At 47.0% G+C, this 25,468-nt stretch overlaps 1 protein-coding gene across 1 annotated transcript in view; it reads left to right on the top strand.

The window, feature by feature from the left end:
• Nucleotides 1–25,468, top strand: part of LOC146344594 (ATP-binding cassette sub-family A member 13-like) — a 262,433-nt gene that overhangs the window by 219,508 nt on the left and 17,457 nt on the right. The window contains exons 32-34 of the mRNA XM_084857720.1: nt 5,881–6,015; nt 15,757–15,860; nt 22,916–23,008. Of these exons, the coding sequence (XP_084713846.1) occupies nt 5,881–6,015; nt 15,757–15,860; nt 22,916–23,008 (332 nt within the window). The remainder of the gene's footprint in view (nt 1–5,880; nt 6,016–15,756; nt 15,861–22,915; nt 23,009–25,468) is intronic.

Below are 25,468 nucleotides of genomic sequence, written 5' to 3'. Positions count from 1 at the left end.
CTTCCTCTCCCTCAATGCATTTGTAAAATAAGTAGGCAATGAAGAATCTGAGTTGAATTGTATTTATTAGTTATAACTTCATGGTTTAGAGCTTTTATCAGTAGAGATATCAGCAGAAAGAGTTAGGTATACAATATAAAAGTTAGATGCAGCAAGGGATGTCAGAGAATTCTGCCATGGACTCCAGTGAGGCCGGATTTTAAATGGTCTTCCGCCCCCACCACCCCGCGGAATCCCCCCGGGACAGAGCTTACCTGGAGTGGATGCGGCGGTGGCGGCTCCGGCTGGTCTCCGGGCCGGCCACTACTAGGCTGCTGTGGCTGCAAATGGCAGCCGTCATAGCAGCTGCCATTTGCGCCCTTGCAGGCAGCCATGATAGGCTACGTAAGTATTTATGTAGCCTATCACAGTAAAGATAGCCATGCAAATGGCCTAGCAGCCGCCACTTGCATGGCTGCCTTTACCATGATAGGCTACGTAAAAACTTACGTAGCCTATGACGGCAAAGAACAGGGGCACAAATGGCGTAGCGGCTGCCATTTGCATCCCTGCTCTTTGCCATGATAGGCTATGTAAATACTTTTGTAGCCTGTCACAGCTGCCTGCAAGGACGCAAATGGCGGCTGCTACGACGGCCGCCATTTGCGGCCACAGCAGCCTGGCTATGGCCGGAACTCCGGCTGCGGCCGGCCCCAGCCAGCAGCTCCACAGAGCCAGCCAGGGAGGATTCTGGGGGGAGGGATGAAGTGCCTCCCCCCCACCGCAGATGCCCCAGTGCAGAGTAAGGTAAGTGTTTCATACATCTCTAGGTGCAGCTCATTTTCCTGAACAGTAACTACTTGGAAAGGGTTGAAAAAGAGCAGTTCCTATTGGTGAGAAGCTTGTTATTAGGGATGGGAGAACTCACCACATGCCACCTTGTGCACCACTTGCTTGACCCCTGCCAGCAGCCTACCCCTGCTCTCCACATGGTCCATAGGTGCCTGGCGAGTGTCACGTAGCCTTCCACTCCCTGACAAGCCACCATATTATGAGAAAATAGCAGCTTGGCCTTTTATGGAAAAGCTGATTTTGTATAAATGGCAGCTGTGAAAGAAGCGCCTTATGCAATATTACAGGTGTAAATGGTCTAAATAGACCATTTATGCCTTCAATCTTGCATAAATGGGCCCTTTACAGCCACCATTTGTGCAAAATTGGCCTTTCTGTAAAAGTTTGAGATGCCATTTTTATATAAAATTGCAGCTCAGCAAGGAATTGGGAATCCCCATGCTTGCCCAGCTCAGTGCACACCGAGTTGGGCAAGCGTGGGGATCCACAGACAGGCATCTTGGAGGGTTACCCATGGAGCCACTGGCCAGCTCCGTAAGGCAAGAGATAGGGCTACCATTGCTGTGCCATATTGCTGAGCACTCACTGCTACTAGTCATGATGGCTGCTATGCCATTTGCGCCCCTGTTTTTTCACGCGATAGGCTACGCAAGTATCTATGTAAATACAAATGCGTAGCCTATCACGTGAAAAAACAAGGACGCAAATGGCATAGCAGATGCCATTTGCGTCTGGATCCCTTCCTGCAGTGAGTGCTGAGTGATACAGCATGGCAATGGCGGCCGTATTGCTTGCTGTACAGAGCCAGCCAGTGAGGAGGATCTGGCTCTGTGCAGGTCCGGTGGGAGGCAGAGGTAGGTGGACGCGCCACGGACTCCGGAGGCCAGATTCAAAAGAATCCAGCCTCAGTGGAGTCCGTGGCACAATTCTCTGCCATCCCTACTTGTTATTTAATGCATTTTTGGATTGTTATTCTACAAATATAGGGATGCAAAACTTGACCTTACCGAACTTCTCAAAATTCTATCTTGAAGCTCATTCCGACTTGAGTTCTAATCAGATTGTGAGCTTTTTTTCTTTCCGTATGAAAATTCATCTGTATTTTCATTAGGGATGTAAGAAAGCCACTTACCATTTCACAGATCTGCTTCGTGGTGGTGGGGGAGGTGCTCCGTCCCTCCCCCCAGAATCCTGCCCGGCCGGCTCCGCTCCACAGGGATTCCACAGAGCCGCTGGCTGGCTTCGCCCGCAGCCGGACATCTGGCCGCTGGGCAGCAGGGACGCAAATGGTGGTGGCCATAGCCGCCGCCGTTTGCGTCCCTGTACTTAACCGTGATAGGTTATGTAAATATTTACGTAGCGTATCATGGCAAAGTAAAAAAAAAAAGCGTACACCAATGGTGGCGGCTACGGCAGCCGCTATTTGCGTTGGCTATTTTTTGCCGTTCTAGCCTACGTAAATATTTATGTAGGCTAGAATGGCTAAAAATAGCGAACGCAAATGGCCGCCGTAGCCACTGCCATTTTCGTACGTGGTGCCCAGCCAGGAGACCAGCTGCCCCACCCCCCCGCCGCACCTGCCGCCCCCGCCACTGCACCTGCCACTCCCACCGCCACCCCTTCCACCACTGCCCCTTCCGCTACCGCCACCCTCGCCGCTGCCGCCCCTGCTGCCCCAGCCACCGCCCCTTCTGCCGCTGTTGCCCCTTCCACTGCTGCTGCCCCGGCACTGCACCTGCCACCCCTGCCCCCGCCGCCCTTTCCGCCGCCCCCGCCGCTGCCACACCTTCTGCCGCTGCACCGCCGCACCCGCTGCCGGACCTGCTGCCGCATCCCCCACCACATCCACCGCATCCGCCCCAGGTAAGTGCCGTCCCGGGGGGTTCTGCGGGGCAGGTGGGGGGGCAGGAAGCCGTTCCGCCACGGATTCCGGGGGGCCGAATGCACTGGATTCAACTCACTGGAATCCGTGGCGGAATTCTCCACCATCCCTAATTTTCATGCATATTTTCCCAAATGTATGCATCAATTGTGTGCATCTTTGAAATGTATGCATTCTTCTCCCATTGATTAAAGCTCATTTGTGTGTATTTTTCTAAAGCATACATTATTTCGTGCACATTTTTCGAATGCATGCATGCTGTCAAGCACATTTTTGGGGTCTAGGAATGACATTGAAATAGGGATGTACGAAAGTCACTTACCTTTGTGAAGGGTGACATTCGTGGGGGGGAGGCGCTCCGTCCCTCCCCCCGAAATTCTGGCTGGGGAGGAAGCGCTCTGTCCCTCCCCCCCAAAATTCTGGCTGGCTGGCTCCGCTCCGCAGGGATTCTGCAGAGCCGCCGGCCGGCACGGCCAGCGGCCGGACATCCAGCCACTGGCTAGCAGGGACGCAAATGGCGGCGGCCGTAGCCGCCGCCGTTTGCGTCCCTGCAGTCAGCCGTGATAGGCTACGTAAATGTTTACGTAGCCTGTCACGGCTGATTTAAAAGAAAAGAAAAAATGTGCGTACGCAAATGGCGGCGCCCATGGGCGCCGCCATTTGCGTACGCATGTTTTTTTCTTTTAAATCAGCCGTGATAGGCTACGTAAACATTTACGTAGCCTATCATGGTGTTTTTTAAAAATCTAGCCGTGATAGGCTACATAAATCTTTACGTAGCCTATCACGTTTTTGTTTTTTTTTTAACTGGAAATGGCGGTGGCGGCAGCCGGTCGGAAGACCGGCCGCTGCCACCGCTGGACCGCTGCCGGACCTGCCGCCGCCACCGCCAGGAAGGTCTGCCCAAGGTAAGTCCCGTCCCGGGGGGGGCGGGGGGGCAGACCGTTTCACCATCGATTTCGGGGGCCGAATGCGCTGGCATTCGGCCTCCCCGAGATTCGTGGCGAAATTCTCTGACATCCCTACATTGAAAGCTCAAAAATGTATGGACTTCAAACTCAGATTGTGTCTGAGTCTGTATTCTGTCTGAAAAGTGCAAACTGGGTAAATCCTGAACAAAAAGGAATTGAGACAAATTCCTCATACTTTCGCTAAGCTTATGTAGATAAAATAAACTGAGACACAGCATGATATAATGCAGGAGTGGGGGACTTGTGGCCCTCCAGACTAGAACTCCCATCTGCCCCGGCCATCATGGCCAATGGTCAGGCATGCCAGGAGTTTGTCCAGCAACATCTGGAGAGCCACAGGGTTCCTGCCTCTGGTAAAATGGATAGTATATTGGACTAGGACTGGGAAGATCCAGGTACCAATTTTTACAAGTATATTGAATGTACATTTGGGGATTGGGATTGTAGCACCAGGCCCCACTCCCTACTGTACACATATTCACATATGTGGTCAGGGGTTGTGCTTTCTTCAGAGTCCCCATCCGCACACGTGTCCATACTGTTCACACACACACATGCATGTTGTAGATGTGCACACAAATGCACATAGGGAAGGGTGGGGCTTGCCTCTGTGATCCCATTCCCTCCTGTGGGAGTTCAATGTATGTGCAGTGGATCAAGTGCCCATACACTGAACACATTCTAACCTACCTCAAAGGCTTGATGTGAGGATAAAATGCGGTATCCTGTGAGATCCTTGGAGGAAGGCTGATTAATAATAAATTTTAAGTTTTATATTATAAATATTGATTGGAGTAATAAGAGGGAAGCGTGCAGGTCAGAGCACAAAATAAATGTAATGTAACGATTACATTGAACTAGCTAACTTGTCTGTTTAACTTAAGAGTTTGTAGTTATTTGCATTTATTCAAGCCATGTGAAATAATAGCCCAAGATGGCTTTGGTGTGTGGTTTTTGATCTGCTTTATGTCCTGGCTCATCTCCAGTGAATTCATCTGGCTCCAAGTAGGGATGTACGAAAGTCACTTACCTTTTTGCAGGGGTGCTTTGCGGTGGGGGGGAGGGGCTTTGCTTCTCCCCCCGAAGTTCAGGCAAGGGGGGGGAGCTGTCCCGCCTCGCCCGGCCAAAATTCAGGCCGGGGAGAAGCGCCCCATGTCCCCGGCCGCGAAACAAAGTGTAAAAAAACACAAAACCCCGCGATAGGCTATGTAACAATTAACGTAGCCTATCACGGCTAGATTTCCAAAGTCTACGTAAAAAAAAAAAAAGCGTGTACGCAAATGGCGGCACCCTGTGGGCGCTGCCATTTGCGTACGCGCTTTTTTTTTTCTTTTTCAAAGTCACCCGTGATAGGCTATGTAACGATTCACGTAGCCTATCACGGCTGACTTTGGAAATCTAGCCATGATAGGCTATGTTAATTGTTACGTAGCCTATCACGGTTTTTTTTTTTTTTTTACACTTTGTAGTGGCGGCGGCAGCCGGTTGGAAGACCAGCTGCCGCCCCCGACGAAAGGCCGACGAACCGCCGCCGGAACCCGCTGCCGGGAGGGACATTCGCCAAAGGTAAGTCCCATCCCGGGGGGGGGGCGGGGGGGCGGAGAATTTCACCGCCGATTTCGGTGAAATCGGGGGGAAGATTCGGGGAGAAATTCTCCGCCATCCCTAGCTCCAAGAAAAGCAGCAGGAGAAAACGTCTCAAAATACCTCATTAAAAAATAATAAAAATGAAACTTTCCACCAGGGTAAGTAAACTGGACCTCCAGTGTGATGAGTTAAAATATGCGTTCCTGAACCTTGCAAACGTCTTGCACTCTTTACCTTCTGACCTTGTTGATTGTTTCCTATATCTCACAGAGGATTAAAAAGCTGAAACAGTGCCTTAGGTACAAGAAGGATGGAGTCAGTGGAAGAATTAGTAAATAACCTTGCTGGAATAGTCTTGGAATATCTTGATTAATTATAGACTTAAAAACAACATTTCAAAGTTCACAATAGGTATGTCCCCCGCCCTTAAAAGTAGGTGAACTTCCAGAGAGCAATTGGCCTTTTTCATTGTGCCCTGTGCTTCTTTATACAGCCTGACTTCCTAACCCAGTGAGGACCTGGCAGCTTGTTGGAGCTGGGAAGAATGATATGACCCCATTCCCCTTCCTCTCCTTGATAAATATCAAGCTTGCGAATTCTTTATTATAGGAGGCTGGAGACCTAGTTAGTCGGTTGCACTTGGATGCACATGCTGACAAGCTGGTGAGAACATATAGTGGGGGGATGAAGAGGAAGCTTTCTGCAGCCTTGGCTTTAGTTGGCAAACCCCACATTCTTCTACTGGTGAGTAGAGTGAACTCTTATTATAGCTTTCTTTAAAAAGTATGAGCAAATACACCTTCTATATTTTGAAAGTGGTGTTGGTGTTGTGATGTTATAAGTGACTAAAAAACAACTGTTGTCTATCTGGATAAAAATTCAAAGCATGTATTACTGGTTGAGCAATATAGCACAAGTTCTGTGTGTCAGATTGCACCTTGGGTCTGGTATAAATGTTGCACATCCTCACAGGTGCCCCGGGATGTCAGACCAGAACATAAAGTGCCTTTCATTGCAACCAGCAGCTCTGGAAACTTTGGGGATGGACACAGTGACCGGGATTGCACGATGAAACAGCCCATGGTTTGTTAACTGTAGGTTGTTTGGGAGTGCACCAGAGTGAGTGAGTGGGCTGGCTTCTGCCTGCTCACCCACATCCAGTGACACTCTATCCCTGGGTTGTTCACCCTGACATCCAAACCCAGAACTCTGGGTTGTTCAGGGAGAAACAACCCAGAGTTCTGGGTTTGGATGTTATGGAGAACCATCCAGGCATGTAGTATCCCCAGGGATGGATGGACTCACCTCTGTCTGCTCTTGCTGAACCCTCACCGCCACCTGCCCTTGCTCATTGCATGAGTCCTTGGATGTCCCGGCAACCTCCACGTGGCCTCCCAGTCCCCTAGTGACCCATACGAATGGTGGCTTGTTATTCTGCATAAAAGTTCTTTTATGCAAATGGTGGCCATAAAACCACCATTTACCCAAGATTAGAGGTGTGAATGGTCCATTTGTGCCTCTAATCTTGCGTAAATGACAGTTTTACAGCACCATTTGCATAAGAGATCTTTTATGCAGAATAACGAGCCACCATTTTTACACACAATGGTGGCTCACTAGGAGACTGGGTGGCTGCGTGGAGCTCACCGGGTGCTCACCAGACTATTCAACAGCTTGTGCAGCAACTGGGGGCAGGTGGCTGGCAGGGTCCGCAGAACCCAGTCCAGCAGGCCAAGTAGGGCGGAGTCTGTGAGACTCCACTCCTGTATCGGATGCCCACAGCATCCCTAAGCATCCCTGGGTTGTTTAGCAAACCAGAAGCAGGTGAGCAGTTGGAAGCCAGGATGCTCACTCCTGCATACTCCATAACAACCCACAGTTCATTGTGCGAACTGTGCCATTGGTTTACTAGGTAGCTTCTGCTATGATTAGGGCATACCATGCCATTTCCTTCAGGCACCCTTTTTGATATTTAGCCTTACCATACATATCAAACAACTTATCAGCAGTGTGGTTTGGTAATCCCCCGCAAAGCTATACATGGAGTAAACCTCAATGAGCCAAAAACCAAAGTTTGAACCTTCAGTGATAAAACACAGTATATCCAGAAACATTTAGAAAATAAACAATCAACTTTAGCATTGTTGAAAAGACAAGTTGTTCATGACAGTAAATGTGTAGCTGCCATGTATCTAGTTACCTCATTTCCCACCATAACGTCAAGTAGAAGTTGTCTCGTGTTGTGACATCATGAAACAGGCATAGAATCATAGAATAGTAGGGTTGGAAGGGGCCTATAAGGCCATCAAGTCCAACTCCCAGCTCAATGCAGGAATCCAAGTCAGAGCATCCCTGACAGATGGTTGTCCAGCCTTGTCTTGAATGCCTCCAGTGGGGGAGAGGTAATTGGTTCCATTGTCGTATTGCTCTAACAGGCAGGAGGTTTTTCCTGATGTTCAGCCGGAATCTGGCTTTCTGTAATTTGAGCCCATTATTCTGGGTCCTGCATTCTGGGATGATCGAGAAGAGATCCTGGACTTCCTCTCTGTGACAACCTTTCAAGTTCTTGAAAAGCGCTATCCTATCTCCCCCCAGTCTTCTCTTCTCAATGCTAAACATGCCCAGTTCTTTCAGTCTCTCTTCATAGGGACTGGTTTCCAGTCCCCTGATCATCTTTGTTGCCCTCCTCTAAACCCTCTCCAGCTTGTCTGTATCCTTCTTCAAGTGTGGTGCCCAGAACTAGACACAGTACTCCAGATGAGGCCTAACCAGTGCTGAGTAGAGGGGAACTAGTACTTCCCAGGATTTGGAAGCTACGCTTCTATTAATGCAGCCCAAAATAGCATTAGCCTTTTTTGCAGCCACATCACATTGTTGGCTCATATTCTGCTTGTGATCTACATCAGTTCCAAGATCCTTCTCGCTTGTAGTGTTGTTGAGCCACATATCCCCCATCTTGTAACTGTGCATTTGGTTTATTTTTCCTAGGTGGGGAACTTGGCATTGATCCCTATTAAATGTCATTCTGTTGTTTTCTGCCCAGTGCTCCAGTCTATCGAGATCACTTTGAATTTTGTTCCTGTCTTCCAAGGTATTAGCTATCCCACCCAATTTTGTGTCATCTGCAGATTTGATCAGCATTCCCTGCTGATTCCTCCTCCTGCAAGTCATTAACAAAAATGTTGAAGAGCACTGGGCCCAGGACTGAGCCCTATGATACCCCGCTCATTACCTCTCCCCAGTTTGAGAAGATCCCATTGATAAGCACTCTTTGAGTCCGATTCTGTAGCCAACTGTGGATCCACCTGATCATTGTTTCATCTAGCCCACTTTGAGCTAGTTTGCTGATCAGGATATCATGGGGCACTTTGTTGAAAGCTTTGCTGAAGTTGAGGTATATTATGTCCACAGAATTCCCACACTCCACAAGGGAGGTTACTTGATCAAAAAATGAGATCAGATTCGTCTGGCAGGATTTGTTCTTGACAAATCCATGTTGGCTTCGAGTCATCACTGCATTGTTTTCAAGGTGCTTACAGATGGATTGCTTTATCATCTCTGCTCCAGAATATTCCCAGGGATTGAATGTCAGACTGACTGGTCTGTAGTTCCCAGGTTCCTCCTTTTTACCCTTTTTGAAGATAGGGACAACATTAGCCCTCCTCCTGTCATCCAGCACTTCCCCTGTCCTCCATGATTTCTCAAAGATAATAGCCAGTGGTTCTGAGAATTCTTCTGCCAGTTCCTTTATTATTCTAGGCTGCAGTTCATCTGGGCCTGGAGAATTACACTCATTCAAAGTAATTACGTGTTCCTTGACCATATGCCTATCAATCTCAAGCTGCAATCCTGCCCCTTCAGCCTGTACTTCGCCTTTGCCAGGGGGGTCATAGACCCTCTTTTGGGAGAAGACTGAGCCAAAGCAGGAATGGAGCATGTCTGCAGGTTCTACTAGATGCTGCAGAGGGGGCAGGGGAATTGGTTGTGTGGTTTTCCCTTTTTGGAGTGGCTTTACTGTCATATCTAACTTTGTCCTATCACTTGATAATCCTTGGATTTCTTTAGATTAAATCCAGTGGGGGGATCCAGTGCAGATTGATTTTCATGATAGAGGTGTACAAAATTATGCATGTTGTGTAGAATGTGGAGAGGGAGACATTTCTCTCTCCCTCTCTCAAAATACTGGAACCTGGGGTCATCCTATGAAGCTGATTGGTGGGAGATTCAGGACAGATAAAAGGAAGGACTTCTTCACACAGCACATAGTCAAACTATGGTATTCACTACCATAAGATGATGGTGATGCCTGGTGAGGGAGGTTAGATAAATTTGTGGAGGAGAGGAGAAGGCTAACAATGGCTACTAGTCCTGATGGCTATACACTACCACCTCCAGTATCAGAGGCAGTATGCCTATGTACATCAGTTGTTGGGGAACATGGGTGGGAGGGTGTTGTTGCACTCATGTCCTGCTTGTGGGTTTCCCGTCGACAGCTGGTCAGCCACTGTGTAAACAGAATCCTGGACTAGATGGACCCTTGGTCTGATCCAGCATGGCTCTTCTTATGTTCAAGGTCCTTTTGGATTTTAGTTAATTTAGCTCTTAATATTCCAGAAAAGATATTAAGCAAGGATATACTGATTACATTTAAAAAATAAATGGTGGAAAGTAGACTTGAAATATTAAAGAGTGCTGATTATTAGATGACTGGCTATGATCTTAACTGATTCTGGACCATTTAAATTCAGATCAGATAATTCCAGAATAAGGATTCAAAATTAATGGATTTTATTTCCTCTAGTAATATCTACATGCTTTAGTGATTGTGCACATTTTATCTGTGCACCCTAAAGACGTTTATGGAGAATATAATTTTCACCCAAGGGATACATTGGATTGCATGCACTGAAAGATAATTTTGAGAGAAGTACTAGAAAATCTTATTATTTATTTTTAAATGCATACCCTGTGAGATGCCAACAGTAGGCTTCTTACAGCCAAAACATAAAATATATTAAAAACAATTGCCAAAACCAACAAGAAGGCAGGATCAAATCAAAGATGGCAGAAGTCAGAGATCCAGAGTCAGAGAACCAAAACAGAACACGTGCCTTTACGGTCTAAAGGCTTTCCTGAACAAGGATAGGAACCTTAAAAGAGCCGCTAGAGTTTATCATGTATATATAGTACAACTGATTTGCAAAATGTCTTACATATTTGCCTCGCTCCTCACAACAACCCTGTAATGGTTATATTATCTTTATTTTATTGATGGGACTAACAGATGATGCCTTGTTCAAGGCCACACAAGAAATCTAGAGGTGGGACCTGCACCCATGACTTATGCTAACAGTTCTTTATTTCAAATTTATTATTTCAAAGACCAGGAAACAGGGAATGTCAGTCTCTCTCTCTCTCTCTCTCTCTCTCTCTCTCACTCTCTCTCTGTATGTGTACAGGTGTACTTTCAAAGGGTGGCCATTGACAAATATTAGTGCTTGAGCCTTATCATCCTCTTCTCTGTCACCTAAAGAGAGATTAAAGATGGTAGGATAGTCATTGCTAATGGTAGGAAATCGTTCTCATTCATATGGCCTGTTGTGGCTTAGGGATGTCCACTGCTGGGAAATCCAGTTCGTTTTTGATTGCCAGAGTTCTGCAGCATGTATTACTCAATTTGCATTTGTAAGCCAAGCTGAGGTAGGGATGTACGAATCCCTTACCATGCTCCGCTGAGGGGCATCCATGGTTGGGGGGAGGCGCTCCGTCCCTCCCCCTGGAATCCTCGACGGGGGGGGAGGCACTCTGTCCCTCCCCACGGAATCCTGCCCGGCCAGTTCTGCTCCGCGGACAAGCTGTGGAGCCGCTGGCTGGCTCTGGCCGCCCGCAGCCAGACATCTGGCCGCTGCGCAGCCCTGCAGGGACGCAAATGGCGGCTGTTGTAGCCACCACCATTTGTGTCCCTGTATTGAGCCGTGATAGGCTACATAAATATTTACATAGCCTATCACAGCAGGGGGAAAAAAACCCTAGTATACGCAAATGGCAGTAGCCGCCGCCATTTGCATATGCTGGGGTTCCCCCCCCCCCGCTGTGATAGGCTACGTAAATACTTACGTAGCCTATCACGGCTTGAAGAGGAAGAAGCGAATGGTGGCCACAGGACAGCTGCCATTCGCAAAGCAGCGCGGACGGGAGCAGATAAGTGCTCCATTTCGCGCGCCTTTCGTGGGGTGGGGGCAGCGGGGACTTCATCCCGCGCGCCTTTCGTGGGTTGGGAGGGTGGAGGCTTCGTTCCGCGATGGATTTCAGGGGTCCGAATGCACTGGCATTCGGCCTCACCGAGATCCGTCGCGGAATTCTCTGACATCCCTAAGCTGAGGGCTTTCCCCCAAACTCCAGGAACTGCTTTTGTGCATTCCTTTTGCAGGTTCTGCAATTTGTACAAATTCCTGAGCAATTTGTGTAAATTATGGCTGAATTTGCGCAAATTCGGATGAATTTCCTCAAATTGCTCAGAAATATATGCAAATTGCAGAACTTGTGCGGGGGGGGGGAAGCGATGCACAAAATGCCTGGAAAATCTACAAACTGGCCTGACTTGCTGCAGACCAAGTCAGGTGCTGTGGTAGAAACTGGAACTAAGTCAGAGGGGCCAAACCTAGGAAAACCCTTTGAATCCATCCCCAAACGGATTTCTCCAACATCCCTAGTGTGGCTACTGCCTGGTATGGCCACTGGTGGCCACACCAAGCAGATTGGTTGGAGCAGATGCAAGAATGGCTTACTTCCTTTGCTGTCTTCTCTCTTGAAGAAGAGGAGCTCCCACATGTCAATCTGTCCAGAGCATAACCTTCCTTTATACTGGCAAAAGCTGCTTTCCCCTTAGATGAGGGCTGGAGAACGTGCCATCTGTGTGCTGGAAAAGGGCTGCAGGAGGCCCCCCTCTGGTTCACGAGCTTCTCCCCCAGCTCCTATCTCCAGATCCCCCCAGCCCTCAAAGTCCTTTATCTCCATTTGCCACTTTAAGAGATAAGAGATCTACTTCCTCCCATGTGCTGCATTTAGGCTTTTTAAAGCCTCCATTGGTGTAAATAAAGGCTTTTAAAAAGCCAAACTGCAGTGTGGGGGGCATTTTCAGCAGGGTCCTGCTGGGAAAGGATGGGATAACCCAATGCTGTGACACCCTTGAAAAATGCTGTGACCCCCTTGAAAAATCCCCCCCTTGCCACAATCAGCTTTTTAATTTAAATGCCTCCATTGTGGTCAATGGAGGCTTTTAAAAAGACTTATTGCAGCATGGGCAAGGGCATTTTGCGGAGGGGGGAGTGTGTGGTGTGGGAGTGTGTGGGACAGAATCGGGGCTGGGCAATCAGGTCGGGGCTGCATGCCAGCAGTGGGATGGTCCCACTTAGTTTGGAATGTGGTTCTGCCCACTGCTGGCATGCAGCCCCTGACATTCTCGCCTGGAGCAAATTCAACCCTCAGGCCAAAAGAGGTCCCCCCCTCCCCACCTTAGATGAAGGCTGCTGCTTCTGGGGCAAGTGAGGTAGCACCTCTTTAAAACAGCTCGGTGCTGCTTTCATCTACAATTCAGATGAGTCTGCAGGTGAAAGCAAAGGGTTAAGCCAATCCCAGCAAGCCTCTGCAGCCTCCTCTGGGTGTCTGCTGATAAAAGGAAGTAATGATAGGCAGTGGAGGCTGGTGGCTACAATTTCGGTGGGGCTGTTCACGGTGCTGAACCTCCTTTGGGGATGGGGTTCAGCACCTTGCATAGCTCCTTTAGAGTTCTGGCTGGTTTTGACTGAAACCCAGAGTGGCTAGACAGCCCCACCGAAATAAGAGCCACCAGCCCCCACTGGTGATAGGACTAAAGTTTGGACAGGGGTGTCAGAATACAAGTGTACATATAGGGATGGTGGAGAAATTCAAGATGGACTAAAATGAACTTGGATTTCTAAGAATCTGACCTGCGGAATCTGCTGCAGAGCGACCCCTTCAGGCCATGTGGAGTCCGTGGACTTTCAGATGATTTTTTTACTTTCCTGAATTTTATGCATATACTGTATATTTATAGGAAAATACGCAAATTTCTGCTGAGGAAGCGTTGAATGGAATGGGGTAAAATACGCTAAATGTTACATACTAAGGTAAATCATGTAAATATTTATGTAAATACTTATGTAATTATTTTTGTACTTTTCTACATGACACACACAAAAAAATTTGCATCCTCCTGAAAGCGGATGACAGAACAAAAAGCACCTGACAATCTGCAAAATGCAGATGGAGCAGATTTTACACAGTCTGTACATCCCTATGTACATATTCTGAACTGGGTCCAGACCCCCAAACTTTGGGCCCAGTTCATCCCCTTCTGGTTCCACCACAGCTGTGTGACTCCCATCCATGCTTACTATGATGTAGTACTTAGAGTTGGAGAAACTACCTGTGGTTTGTGTCTTGGAAATAAGCTGAGCCATTTCCCCAAATATCAGGAAGTAACTTGGTTCATTTCCAAGCCATTCTGAGCAGGGCTCAAATCACATCTTCTTTTGGGGCAAACATTATGGGCTCCCAAAGCCCTTATCTAGGCCTCATCCCGGCAAGCTTTGCTAGCATCACTAGTAGCAATAGAGAGGCTTTGCTATAGGGCCTCCATTATGCAGTAGAACAGTACTCTGATGATGTCCTGGTCACCAGGATCCCTGGGAAATGTCGTTCCCAGGAAGTCCTGTTGCCTAGGTTGCTCTTGCTTTCCTCTTGCCCAGGAACCCCAGGAAATGTAGTCCATAGTAATGATTTGTACTAGGTAATTGTGCTAGCCTATTGCGGCAAGAACAAAGATTCTTGTGGCACCTTAAAAACGAACACATTTATTCTGATATAAGCTTTTATGGATACTGTCCACTGCATCAGATGCATGAAGCATTTAAGGTTGACACTTCATGTATCTCATAGAGTGGACAAAAGCTTATGCCGGAATAAATTTGTTAGTCTTTAAGGTGCCATAAGACTCTTTGTTGTTTTTCCATAGTAAAGGTGTCAGGAGCCCCATGAATGACATTTCTCATGGTTCCTATCGCCTGGGACACAGTGCTAGAGCAATTTTCTGAGGCAAAATGGAGGCTCCATCGCAAGGCCTCTCCTTTGGGAAAGGGACAGAGTGGCTCAGAGAGTCTTACCAGGGAGGCACTTAGGCCCTGTTATACATCCAGTGATGTCATCACAAGTGCAACGGGGCCCAAACTAGGGAATGGGATGAGGATGTTTTCAAAAGAATTCATTTTAGCCAGTCCTATTCCAAATCAATATGGGGTGAGGCTCACTTATCACGAGATCACTAGAAAAGAGTGTAGAAAAGAACAGGCAGAGGAGAACTCCTAAATACACAGGCTTCCCCCTTAGAAGGCTAACATGAATAAGCCATATGCCTGAATGCTATCTGGATTGGCACTTGCTGTGCTATATCTCCGGCTTCTGTGGGACTTTTGTTCCATTCCACCCTGTATCGCTGATGACCCACTTTAGAACTCGGATGCTTTTTTTCCTTTTATAAGTCCAGACTGACCTGGATGAATTAGCCCAAGGGAAGGTGATCATCTTAAATCAAAGCCTCCCTTGATGTCAAAAGATGGTCTAGTTCCCTACTAATCTATTTATGACAGCCTGTCACACAGCAGGTAGTGAGTTCAATTTCCCTCTTGCTGAGACAGCTATCGCTGTCTCACATGTGGTCTCAAATGGAATCCCCACCCCTCACCCCCAGCCTTCCAGTTTCGAAGCTGGCCTTCTAAATGGTTTAAGCTTGCTGGATTGCTTAAATAGCTTGAAAAGTGTGTTTTCAGTGGCTGAATAAAGGATGGTGTAAAGGACTTTACAGTACTAGGAAGTAAGATAATGGTGGCTAACATGGCAGAAGAATATCGGTGCAACAAACAGTAGTTAAGAAGTTAAGAATGCTATGCAAACTATTTCTCAGCCCAAATGACTAAACTACGGTCCAATATATGTGTCCCTCACTTTCCCACCCCCCCCAGTTAAAAAAAAAAAAAGCCTTACCTATGGGAAAGGGATAACAGTGGTGGGGGAGGGTCACTTCCACACAGGAGATGCTCCACAAGGCCTCTTCTTATGGATGTACACCCCCTATTTTATAGTATTTGTTTTTTCTGGGTTGTCATGTCATAGATGGTTTAAAGTTACCATCAGTAGATTCTTGCTTAACATAGGTGGATTACTTCTAGTCATTGTTTGTTCATGCATTTATTTATTTAGTACATTTATATCCCACCTTTCTTCCATTATAGAACTCAGACTTGCAACTTTCTAAAGGTAAACATAGCAATCAGGTGAAGAGTTAGATGCTGAACAGCACTCTGAAACCATGCTCAGAGGTTCTCTTTTCCTTAAATGTTATACCTTTACTTCCTCAGCTTTGCTTCCTTCCCTATTTTATTAATTGATGTTATATTGCTTCTGTAGGATGAGCCAAGCTCTGGAATGGATCCCTGTTCAAAGAGGTACCTCTGGAAAACTATCATGAAGGAAGTCCAGGATGGCTGTGCTGCTGTTCTGACATCACACAGGTGAAGAGGTTTTTTTTCCCTGTCACCTACTAGAGTTGAGTCAGTATTGTATTATTATATCTTACCTTTCTGCATTTTTACATACCCAAGGCTGCTGACAACATGTTGTGTACCACCCTGGGATCCCTTGTGAGGAAGGGCAGTATATACATTAAATAAATAAATAAATTCAACTAATATCAAGATAATCCCAGGAAGGCCATACTATATGATTTATCTGCCTGTGTAGTGTGTAGGTAAGCACTGCATTATGTTAACATGAAGACCTATTTGCCATCTTTGTGTTGTTGTTAGTGCATAGTATCGCTTTAGAAAGTAAAGTGGTATTTCTCTGTGAGACCTGAAGCTCACCTGTATTCAAGTCTGCATTAAAATCTTTTGAAGCTATTGATAGGATCACCATCCCACACTTCTGTCACTAATACTGCCACTCATTTGTCTCTGGGAATGTAGCCTGTTTTGCATGAGCCTAACCTAGTGGAATTTGACTTTTTTCCTTCCTCACCCCACTCCATGGCACATCTTCAAGGTGCTTTTGAAATGCTGTCTGTGTTTCATGAAAAACAAGCATAAAGCCCATGAGGCTCATGAAACAAGTTTCATGATTGTATGGATTTTGGCCTGTAACCAAATCCATAGCGATATTAACTGTATTAACTATGTTTCTGTTTCATTCAACCTCTTGAAATATAAATTCAACATTTCTTGTTTATTAAAACTTACTCAGGGATTTACCATTGTGAAAACCCAATTATTTATGAACTTTTTTTAACTGGCACCCTTTTCTGACCCCATTATGCTTTTGTCGCCTCAGCAAATTATCATATTCTTTCTCGGCAACCTCTAAACAGGAGTGTTTTGCTTTCCTCCAGGCAACTGCAGTATTCACCCTAGCAGCACGTATCAAATTAATAAGATGACTCATCTCAATCTTCCCCCTTCAAGTTGCACAAAAAACATAGTTACCCTTTGGGGGAGTTCAAATCATTTATTTATTTATTTATTATTGCATTTATATCCTGCCTTTTTTCCTCTTGCAAGGAACCCAAGGCGGCTTACATTATTCTCCTATTCTCCATTTTATCCTCACAACAACAACCCTGTGAGGTAGGTTGGGCTGAGAGTAGGGATGTCAGAGAATTTCGCCACGAATCTCGGGGAGGCCGAATGCCAGCGCATTCGGCCCCCTGAAATCGGTGGCAAAATGGTCTGCCCCCCCACCACCCCCGGGACGAGACTTACCTTGTGCGAATGTCCCTGGCGGTGGTGGCTCCGGCGGCGGTTCAGCAGTGGTTCGGCGGCAGCGGCTGCGGTGGCTGGTCTTCCGACCAGCTGCCGGCGCCGCCATTTCCAGTAAAAAAAAACAAACGTGATAGGCTACGTAAACATTTACGTAGCCTATCACGGCTAGATTTTTTAAAAATACCACAGCTGAGTGAGAAAAAAAACACAACCATGCGTACGCAAATAACGTTCCCCTTATTTTCGCCATAGTCTACGTAAATGTTTATGTAGACTACACGTGCCAAAATAAGGAATGCAAATGGCGGCGCCCATGGGCGCCGCCATTTACATACGCGCGCTTTTTGTTTTTTTTTTCTCACTCAGCCGTGATAGGCTGTGTAAACATTTACGTAGCCTATCACGGCTGACTGCAGGGACGCAAACGGAGGCGGCTATGGCCGCCGCCATTTGCAGTCCCGGCAGAACAGGATTCGCGGCGGGAGGGATGGGGAGCCTCCCCCCGGCCAGAATTTCAGGGGGGAGGGATGGGATGCCTCCCCCCTGGCCAGAATTTTTTTGGGGAGGGATGGGGCGCCTCCCCCCTGGCCAGAATTTTGGGGGGAGGGACGGAGCGCCTCCCCCCCACCGCCAATCAACTTTCGTCAAAGGTAAGGGACTTTCGTAAATCCCTAGCTGAGAGTGTGTGACTGGCCCAAAGTCACCCAGTGAGCTTCCATGGCCGAGTGGGGACTAGAACCCAGATCTCCCAGCTCCCAGTCCAACACTCTTGCCACTACACCACACTGGCTCTCCTTATATCCTTGATAAGTTCAATTATTGTCTGTCAGTTGTTTGGCTTTGGGTGTGGCACTAGCAAACATACAGGCAACATCAAGTATGATGTCCCATACCTGCAGCCAATTGAGGAAGAGAGGCTTGGTTGACCTAGTGAGGTGAGGAGTGAAGGCGCAGATGATAGGAGTGGAGTCATTCATCATCATGGGGCTCAGACATCTTACAAGGTTTGGCCAGTAGGAGTGAGTATGTGCAGGATGGGAAGCAGCATATAGTGGTAAGGGCACAACTGGACAAGGAAGATCCCTTCAAGGCTCTGCTGGAGTAGGCAAGCAGAATTGTTGAGGAACAAACCCTCTTTCCTTGATCTGAACCCATATGGGGGGGGCAGGGCGGGGAAGGCTGGCAGCAGCCATGCTAACACTTTTCATCCAATAAACTTGGTTCCTAGGACAGTGCCACCAGATATAAATAACATCGGCGGTTTAACGTTACCTTGTCTCCAACATGTGGCTTCCCTCAACTTTATAATGTGGCAGGATCTTCAACAGTGTTAAATATCGTTGATACAGTGCTTTGTAAAAGTTCTCGTTCAGCGTACAGAGATTAATTTAGAAGAGTCATTATGCCATTTCCACTGCCACATTTAGGTTCTCTTTGCCATTCAAATTTTAAACTTCAAATTTGGTTTCACATTCTGCCAACTGAAGTTTACTTTTTAATTTTGGTGTATTGAAATCTCAGGCTTCAAAAGTCGTAGTTTCAGGTGGGAAAAATGTGCACTACATCCATATCTAATATGACTCTACCTGTCCACTATTTTCTCCAATGAACAGCAGAACACTCTAACAGTATGAGGAATCAGTTTATATGTATTACTACCACTACTACTACTACATTTATATCCTGCCTTTTTTCCTCCTAAAGGAGCCCAAGGCAGAGTACATAATCTTCCTCCTCCTCCATTTTATCCTCACAACAACAAACCTGTGAGGTGGGTTGGGCTGAGAGTCTGTGACTGGCCCAAAGTTAGGGATGGACAAAAGTCACTTACCTGGTCCTACAGCTTGCTTCGCAGTGGGGGGGGAGGCGCTCTGTTTCTCCCCGCCGAAATTCTGGCCGGGGGGGAGGCACCCCGTTTCTCCCCGCCAAAATTCTGGCCGGGGGGGAGGCGCCCCGTCCCTCCGGCCGCGAATCCTCCTGGCTGGACGGGACGCAAATGGTGGCGGCCGTAGCCGCCATCGTTTGCATCCCTGCAGTCAGCCGTGATAGGCTACGTAAATCCTTAGGTAGCCTATCACGGCTGACCTTGGGGAAAAAAAAAGCGCATACGCAAATGGCGGCGCCCATGGGCGTCGCCATTTGCGTTCCTTATTTGGGCACGTGTAGTCTACGTAAACATTTACGTAGACTACGGCGAAAATAAGGGCAATGCAAATAGCGTTGCCCTTATTTTCGCCGTAGTCTACGTAAATATTTATGTAGACTAGATGTGCCCAAATAAGGAACGCAAATGGCGACGCCCATGGGCGCCGCCATTTGCATACGCTCTTTATTTTTTTTTCAAAGTGAGCCGTGATTGGCTACGTAAACTTTTACATAGCCTATCACAGTGTTTTTTGAAAATCTAGCCGTGATAGGCTACATAAATCTTTACATAGCCTATCATGTTTGTTGGTTTTTGTTTTTTTTTCACTTGGAAATGGCGGCGGCAGCAGCTGGTTGGAAGACCAGCTCCTGCCGCCGCCGAAACGCCGCCGGGAGCCACCGCCGCGGGGGACATTCGGCGAAGGTAAGTCCCATCCCGGGGGGTTGGTGGGGGGGTGGCGGACTGTTTCTCCACTAATTTCAGGGGGCCGAATGCGTTGGCATTCAGCCCCCCGGAGATTCGTGGAGAAATTCTCTGACATCCCTACCCAAAGTCACCCAGTGTGCTTCCATAGCCAAGTGGGGACTAGAACCCAGATCTCCTGACTCTCAGTCCAACACTCTAGCGACTACACCACACTGGCTCTACAGTGGTTTCTTAAAGTCTTTCTTAAACACTGGTTTCTTAAAGTAGGGATGGACGAAAGGGACTTACCTGGTCCCGCAGCTTGCTTCGCAGTGGGGGGGAGGCGCTTCGGTTCTCCCCCCGAAGTTCAGGCGAGGGGGGGGAGGCGCCCCGCCTTGCCCGGCCGAAATTCAGGCCGGGGGGGGAGGCGCCCCATCCCTCGCCGCCGAAATTCAGGCCGGGGAGTAGTGCCTCGTCTACCCGGCCGCGAAAAAAAAAGTAAAGTAAAAAAACACACACACACACCGTGATAGGCTAAGTAACGATTTAGGTAGCCTATCACGGCTAGATTTCCAAAGCACGTATGCTATTTGCGTTGCCCTTATTTTCGCCGTAGTCTACGTAAATCTTTACATAGACTAGACGTGCCAAACTAAGGAACGCAAATGGAGGCGCCCCATGGGCGCCGCCATTTGCATACGTGCTTTTTTTTTTCCAAAGTCACCCATGATAGGCTATGTGACGATTTACATAGCCTATCACGGCTGACTTTGGAAATCTAGCCATGATAGGCTACGTAAATTGTTATGTAGCCTATCACGGGTGTGTGTTTTTTTTTTTTACTTTCCTTTTTTATTTTGCAATGGCGGCAGTGGCAGCCGGTCAGAAGACCGGCCGCCGCTGCAACGCCGCCGAACCGCCGCCGGGACCCGCTGCCGAGAGGGACATTTGCACGAGGTAAGTCCCATCCCGGGGGGGGGGGGGGGCGGGGGGCCAGCGGAGAATTTCACCACCAATTTTGGGGGGCCGAATGCATTGGCATTCGGCCTCCTGGAGATTTGTGAAGAAATTCTCCGCCATCCTTATCTTAAAGTCTTTCTAGCTCTTGATGCACCTGTGAACTGTTTGACATTTTGAAGTGTTGCTGTGACCCTGTAATTAATATATGGCAAGCTTGTCATAACTCTGTTTGCACATTCCAATTCTAGGCCACACTGCTCGTACAGAACCTGTTTAAGAGACATCTAGGAAAGTACCACTTTAGACTAGAGATGTACAAAAGTCACTTACCTTTTTGAAGGGTGACATTCGTGGTGGGGGGGAGGCGCTTTGTCCCTCCCCCCGAAATTCTGGCTGGGGGGGAGGTGCTCCGTCTCTCCCCCCCTGAATCCTGGCCAGCCGGCTCCGCAAATGGCGGCGGCCATAGCTGCCGCCGTTTGCGTCCCTGCAGTCAGCCGTTATACGCTACGTAAATGTTTACGTAGCCTATCACAGCTGATTTAAAAGAAAAAAACACATGCGCGTACGCAAATGGTGGCGCGCATGGGTGCCGCCATTTGCGTTCCTTATTTTGGTACGTCTTAGTCTATGTAAACATTTATATAGATGGCGAAAATAAGGGGAACGCAAATAGCGTAGCATCTACGCTATTTGCGTTCCCCTTATTTTCGCCGTCTTAGTCTACTTAAATGGTTACGTAGACTAAGATGTGCCAAAATAAGGAACGCAAATGGTGGTGCCCATGGGTGCCGCCATTTGCGTACTCGCGTTGTTGTTTTTTTAAATCAGCCGTGATAGACTACGTAAACATTTACGTAGCCTATCACAGTGTTTTTTAAAAATCTAACTGTGATAGGCTACGTAAATCTTTACGTAGCCTATCACATTCTTTTTTTTTTTTTTACTGGAAATGGCGGTGGCGGCAGCCGGTTGGAAGACCGGCCGCCGCAGCCGCCGCCGCTGCTGAACCGCCGCCGCCACCAGGAAGATTTGCCCAAGGTTAGTCTCGTCCCGGAGGGGTGGCGGGGGGGTGGCAGACCGTTCCGCCACCGATTTCGGGGGGCTGAATGTGCTGGCATTCGGCCTCCCTGAGATTCGTGGCGAAATTCTCTGACATCCCTACTTTAGACTCCGGGCAGATTCAATTTTTAATGCTTCCCCATGTAGAAAACAAAGTCTCCAGAGGTAGTGAACTAGCATATGAAGGAGAGAGCTATGCAACCCAATTAAAAACATTCTCCCTGTTATACTTAGTTCACAATATAGAAGAAGTTTTGTTTTGCTTTTTTAATATAGGGGAATATATTCAAGACGAGGCTGGACAGCCATCTGTCAGGGATGCTCTGACTTGGATTCCTGCACTGAGCAGGGGGTTGGACTCGATGGCCTTGTAGGCCCCTTCCAACCCTACTGTTCTGTGATTCTATGATTCTATACAAAAATGTGATTCCCCATTGCAGCATGAAGTGGTACAGTCCAGAATTCTGCCACTTCTGCCTATACCCCCTCATTCTGCGTAACATGTAGATTGGTTCTAAAGCTGCAGTAGGATGGGTCAGTCACAGGACAGAAGGAGGCAGGATACAATGTTTCACTTCAGGCTGTTGGAGAGAGGGGAATCAAATTTTTGAATGCTCCCCTATGTTTAAAAAAAAAAAAACTCCCTGAAAGAAGGCAACTAGCGTATGAAGAATAGAACATAAATAGAACCTTGCTCCTTGATAAAAATATGTATGCCTCACCAGCAGACAGAAGTGGTGCGATCTAGTCTGCCACCTCAGGGTTCTCTTGCCTTGTTTCCATCTCATTCTGCATGTAAAATGGCTGTAAGCAAGGAGTAGCTTTTTTCTCAAGGATGGTTATATGACACTTGACAGGTATCGAAACGTACTTCTACTGTCCTACCAAAATTCTGACCTTTAGGGTTGAATAAAGATACAGCAATTCAGTTGAGTCTGCCAACAGAGGAGTAAATTAATGTGCCTGTAGTATTACTCTTGTTAATGTGGTTGGGCCTATCCATCTGGAACAGGAGACAAAAATGGCCATTCATTTTTATGGGAGTCGGCCAGCTGTCATCTTGTAATTACTAAAAGCCTTTTGGCCCCTGCCTTTGAATCACGGACCTAGAAGCAAAGGGTTGCACATATCCCATTTTGTCAGCTACCCAGATTCTCTCACATTTTAATTATAGTTGGTTATTAATCTCTCTCTTGTGTCCTGACGATTGGCTTTTGGACTTCTTCTTCTTCTTTTGGTCTAGTATGGAAGAGTGTGAAGCCCTATGCACACGGCTAGCTATTATGGTCAACGGCAGTTTTAAGTGTCTTGGTTCTCCTCAGCACATTAAAAACAGGTACTGTATCCCAATAACTTAGTACAATGTGTTCCATGTTACACCCAAGAGATGTTTTAAAACATCCCCCAAAATCGTACATCAAAAATTACATTTCTGAGTGTCCAAAATTCGAAAAAGTAAATTCTGAAATTTTGCTGGGGTGTGTGTGTGTGTGTGATTTTCTTTCAACTCTAGCTTACACTGGAGAAATATGGATAGCAGGGATGGCAGAGAGTAAGGCTGGGATTTTAGACCAGGGGACCCTAACTGACACATTGCCACATTCAAAGCATTACCTCTTTAATATTAAACCTGTGGTTTTCCCATTTCCTCAGCTGCCATGATCCCACTAAACAATTTTGCCATCTCTTTTCCATATTTAAACCATATGGCCAGATCCAAAGATCTACATACTTCAAGCTAGCCCAAAGGCCTTGTATTCTCCCATTCTGAGTTTCAATAGCCGATCCCCATGCCATATTACAGTTTTGAAACTTCCCTCAGTCTCAAAGAAGCAGTTTGCCCTATGGCATCAGGGTGGGATGGAGTAGCTGTTTGAGGAAAAACCTGTTTAAAAGACCCCATGGGCTCAAAAAACTAGATATATGGATCCCAGCCTATGACGAAAGAAAATCAGACTGCTTCAGAAAGGTAAGAATGGAAGCATTCTGAAATGATACCCCAATATTTGTCTTATTTATCATCTTATTTCTTGAGACACATCAATCCAGGAAAACCACTGAGGACTGACTAAGACATGGCAATGTCTGTGTGTTAAGGATAGGCAAACCACTTAAGTTCTGCTTTGCTAAGTTCGGCAGAGAGCAGACTAATTTTATTCCAGAGTAGGCCATGGATATTATTGCAGGCCAATGGAAGTCTTGTCTGAAGGAGGTTATCGTGGTGCTGGAAAAGGTGTACAGAAGGGCAACCAAAATGCAGAGTAACTCCCCTATGAGGAAAGGTTACAACATTTGGTGCTTTTTAGCTTAGAAAAAAGGCAAGTAAGGAGGGACATGATAGAGGTGTATAAAATTATGCATGGAATGGAGAAAGTAGAGAGAAGTTTTTCTCCCTCTCTTGTACTTAAACCTTGCAGCATCCAATGAAGCGAATCATGGGAGATTTAGGACAGATAGATGCACTTCTTCATATAGTGCCTAATTAAATTATGGAATTTGCAATGTCAAGATGTAATGATGGTTACCAACTTGAATGGCTTTAAAATATGATCAGACACATTTATGGAGGGTAAGGCTATTAACGGCTCCCAGTTATGATGGTTACATATTATCCCTGGTATCAGAGGCAGTATGCCCCATACCAGGTCCTGGGGAACATGAGTGGGACGGTGCCACTGTTGCACTCATGTTCTGCTTTTGGGCTTCCCGTAGGCATCTGGTTGACCATTGTGGGAACAGAATGCTGGGCCAGACAGGCCTTTGGTGTGATCCAGCAGAACTCATCTTATATTCTTATGGAAGCTAGAATGGCTTCTACAGTTCACTCTGATCCAATGAGGAGACTTAAATGAAACATTTCCCCCACTGGTCTGGGAATCTTCAGGATGGGAAAGGTGTTTTGTCTAGCGCAAGCTATGGATTGTGCTAGTTTTTCTCCTTCCATGCCAATAGTCCTGGGATCCAAGCAAGGAATGGTAAAACAAATACTTTGCTGCCACTGGAATGGAGACCTTCCAGATATGTGTCTGTGTAGCAGGAGGAAGGTTAGCACAGCCTCGAGAAGCCTCCCTATAGGTCCTAATCCAGCGGATCACTGGATCTAAGGATTTCAATCCCAGGGGACTGCAGTTGATCTGCATCTTGCATGTTCCCACCAAGGCCTCTGAGAGAAGGCGGGGAAGGTAAAATACCTCCTTCAGCCATCCCCAGAGCCCACTAGAGAGCAATGAGTCCTGGGCTCACTTTGGAAATGCTTTTGCTCTTGCCAGAAGCTGTGATTCTTGAAATATTTGGGTGGGTGAGGAACTGTACCCCATCCCTACTGTATATAGAGTTTCCAAAATGTCCTTCCCCATGTAAGAGCTCTACATGGCTGGCATTTTTATTTACCTTTTACTTATTTTTACCTAGTGTTGGGCTATGTATGTGTGTGCGGTTGATATTTCAGTATTGTGGAAATGCTGTTTATGTATCAGCCATTGTATGGGTAGAACCCTTTTAATGTGACACCAGCTAAACAGGTAAGGACTCCTAAACAGGTTAGGCCTTTTTGTGCATGACTAGAGTAGCACTGGAAGTGGATTTAATATCACAGTCCCCACATACTTCTGTTGTTGTTGTTATTGTGGTTTTTAATTACATTCACGGTCTGGAAATGTTTTACGAAAATGGTCCATAAACTTCAGCTGATCCAAAATGGGGCAGCAGGATTGTTAACAGGGACTGGTCAACAAGCTCATATTACGTCAGTACTTTTCCAGCTGCACTGGCTGTCAGTCCATTTCTGGGCCTGATT

This window comes from Heloderma suspectum, chromosome 5 (assembly GCF_057233095.1).
Source record: "Heloderma suspectum isolate Gila_16-S chromosome 5, 16-S_ref, whole genome shotgun sequence".
Taxonomy (NCBI): domain Eukaryota; kingdom Metazoa; phylum Chordata; class Lepidosauria; order Squamata; family Helodermatidae; genus Heloderma; species Heloderma suspectum.
The sequence above is the reverse complement of the archived record's forward strand: the minus strand, read 5'-3'. Positions and strand labels throughout refer to the sequence as shown.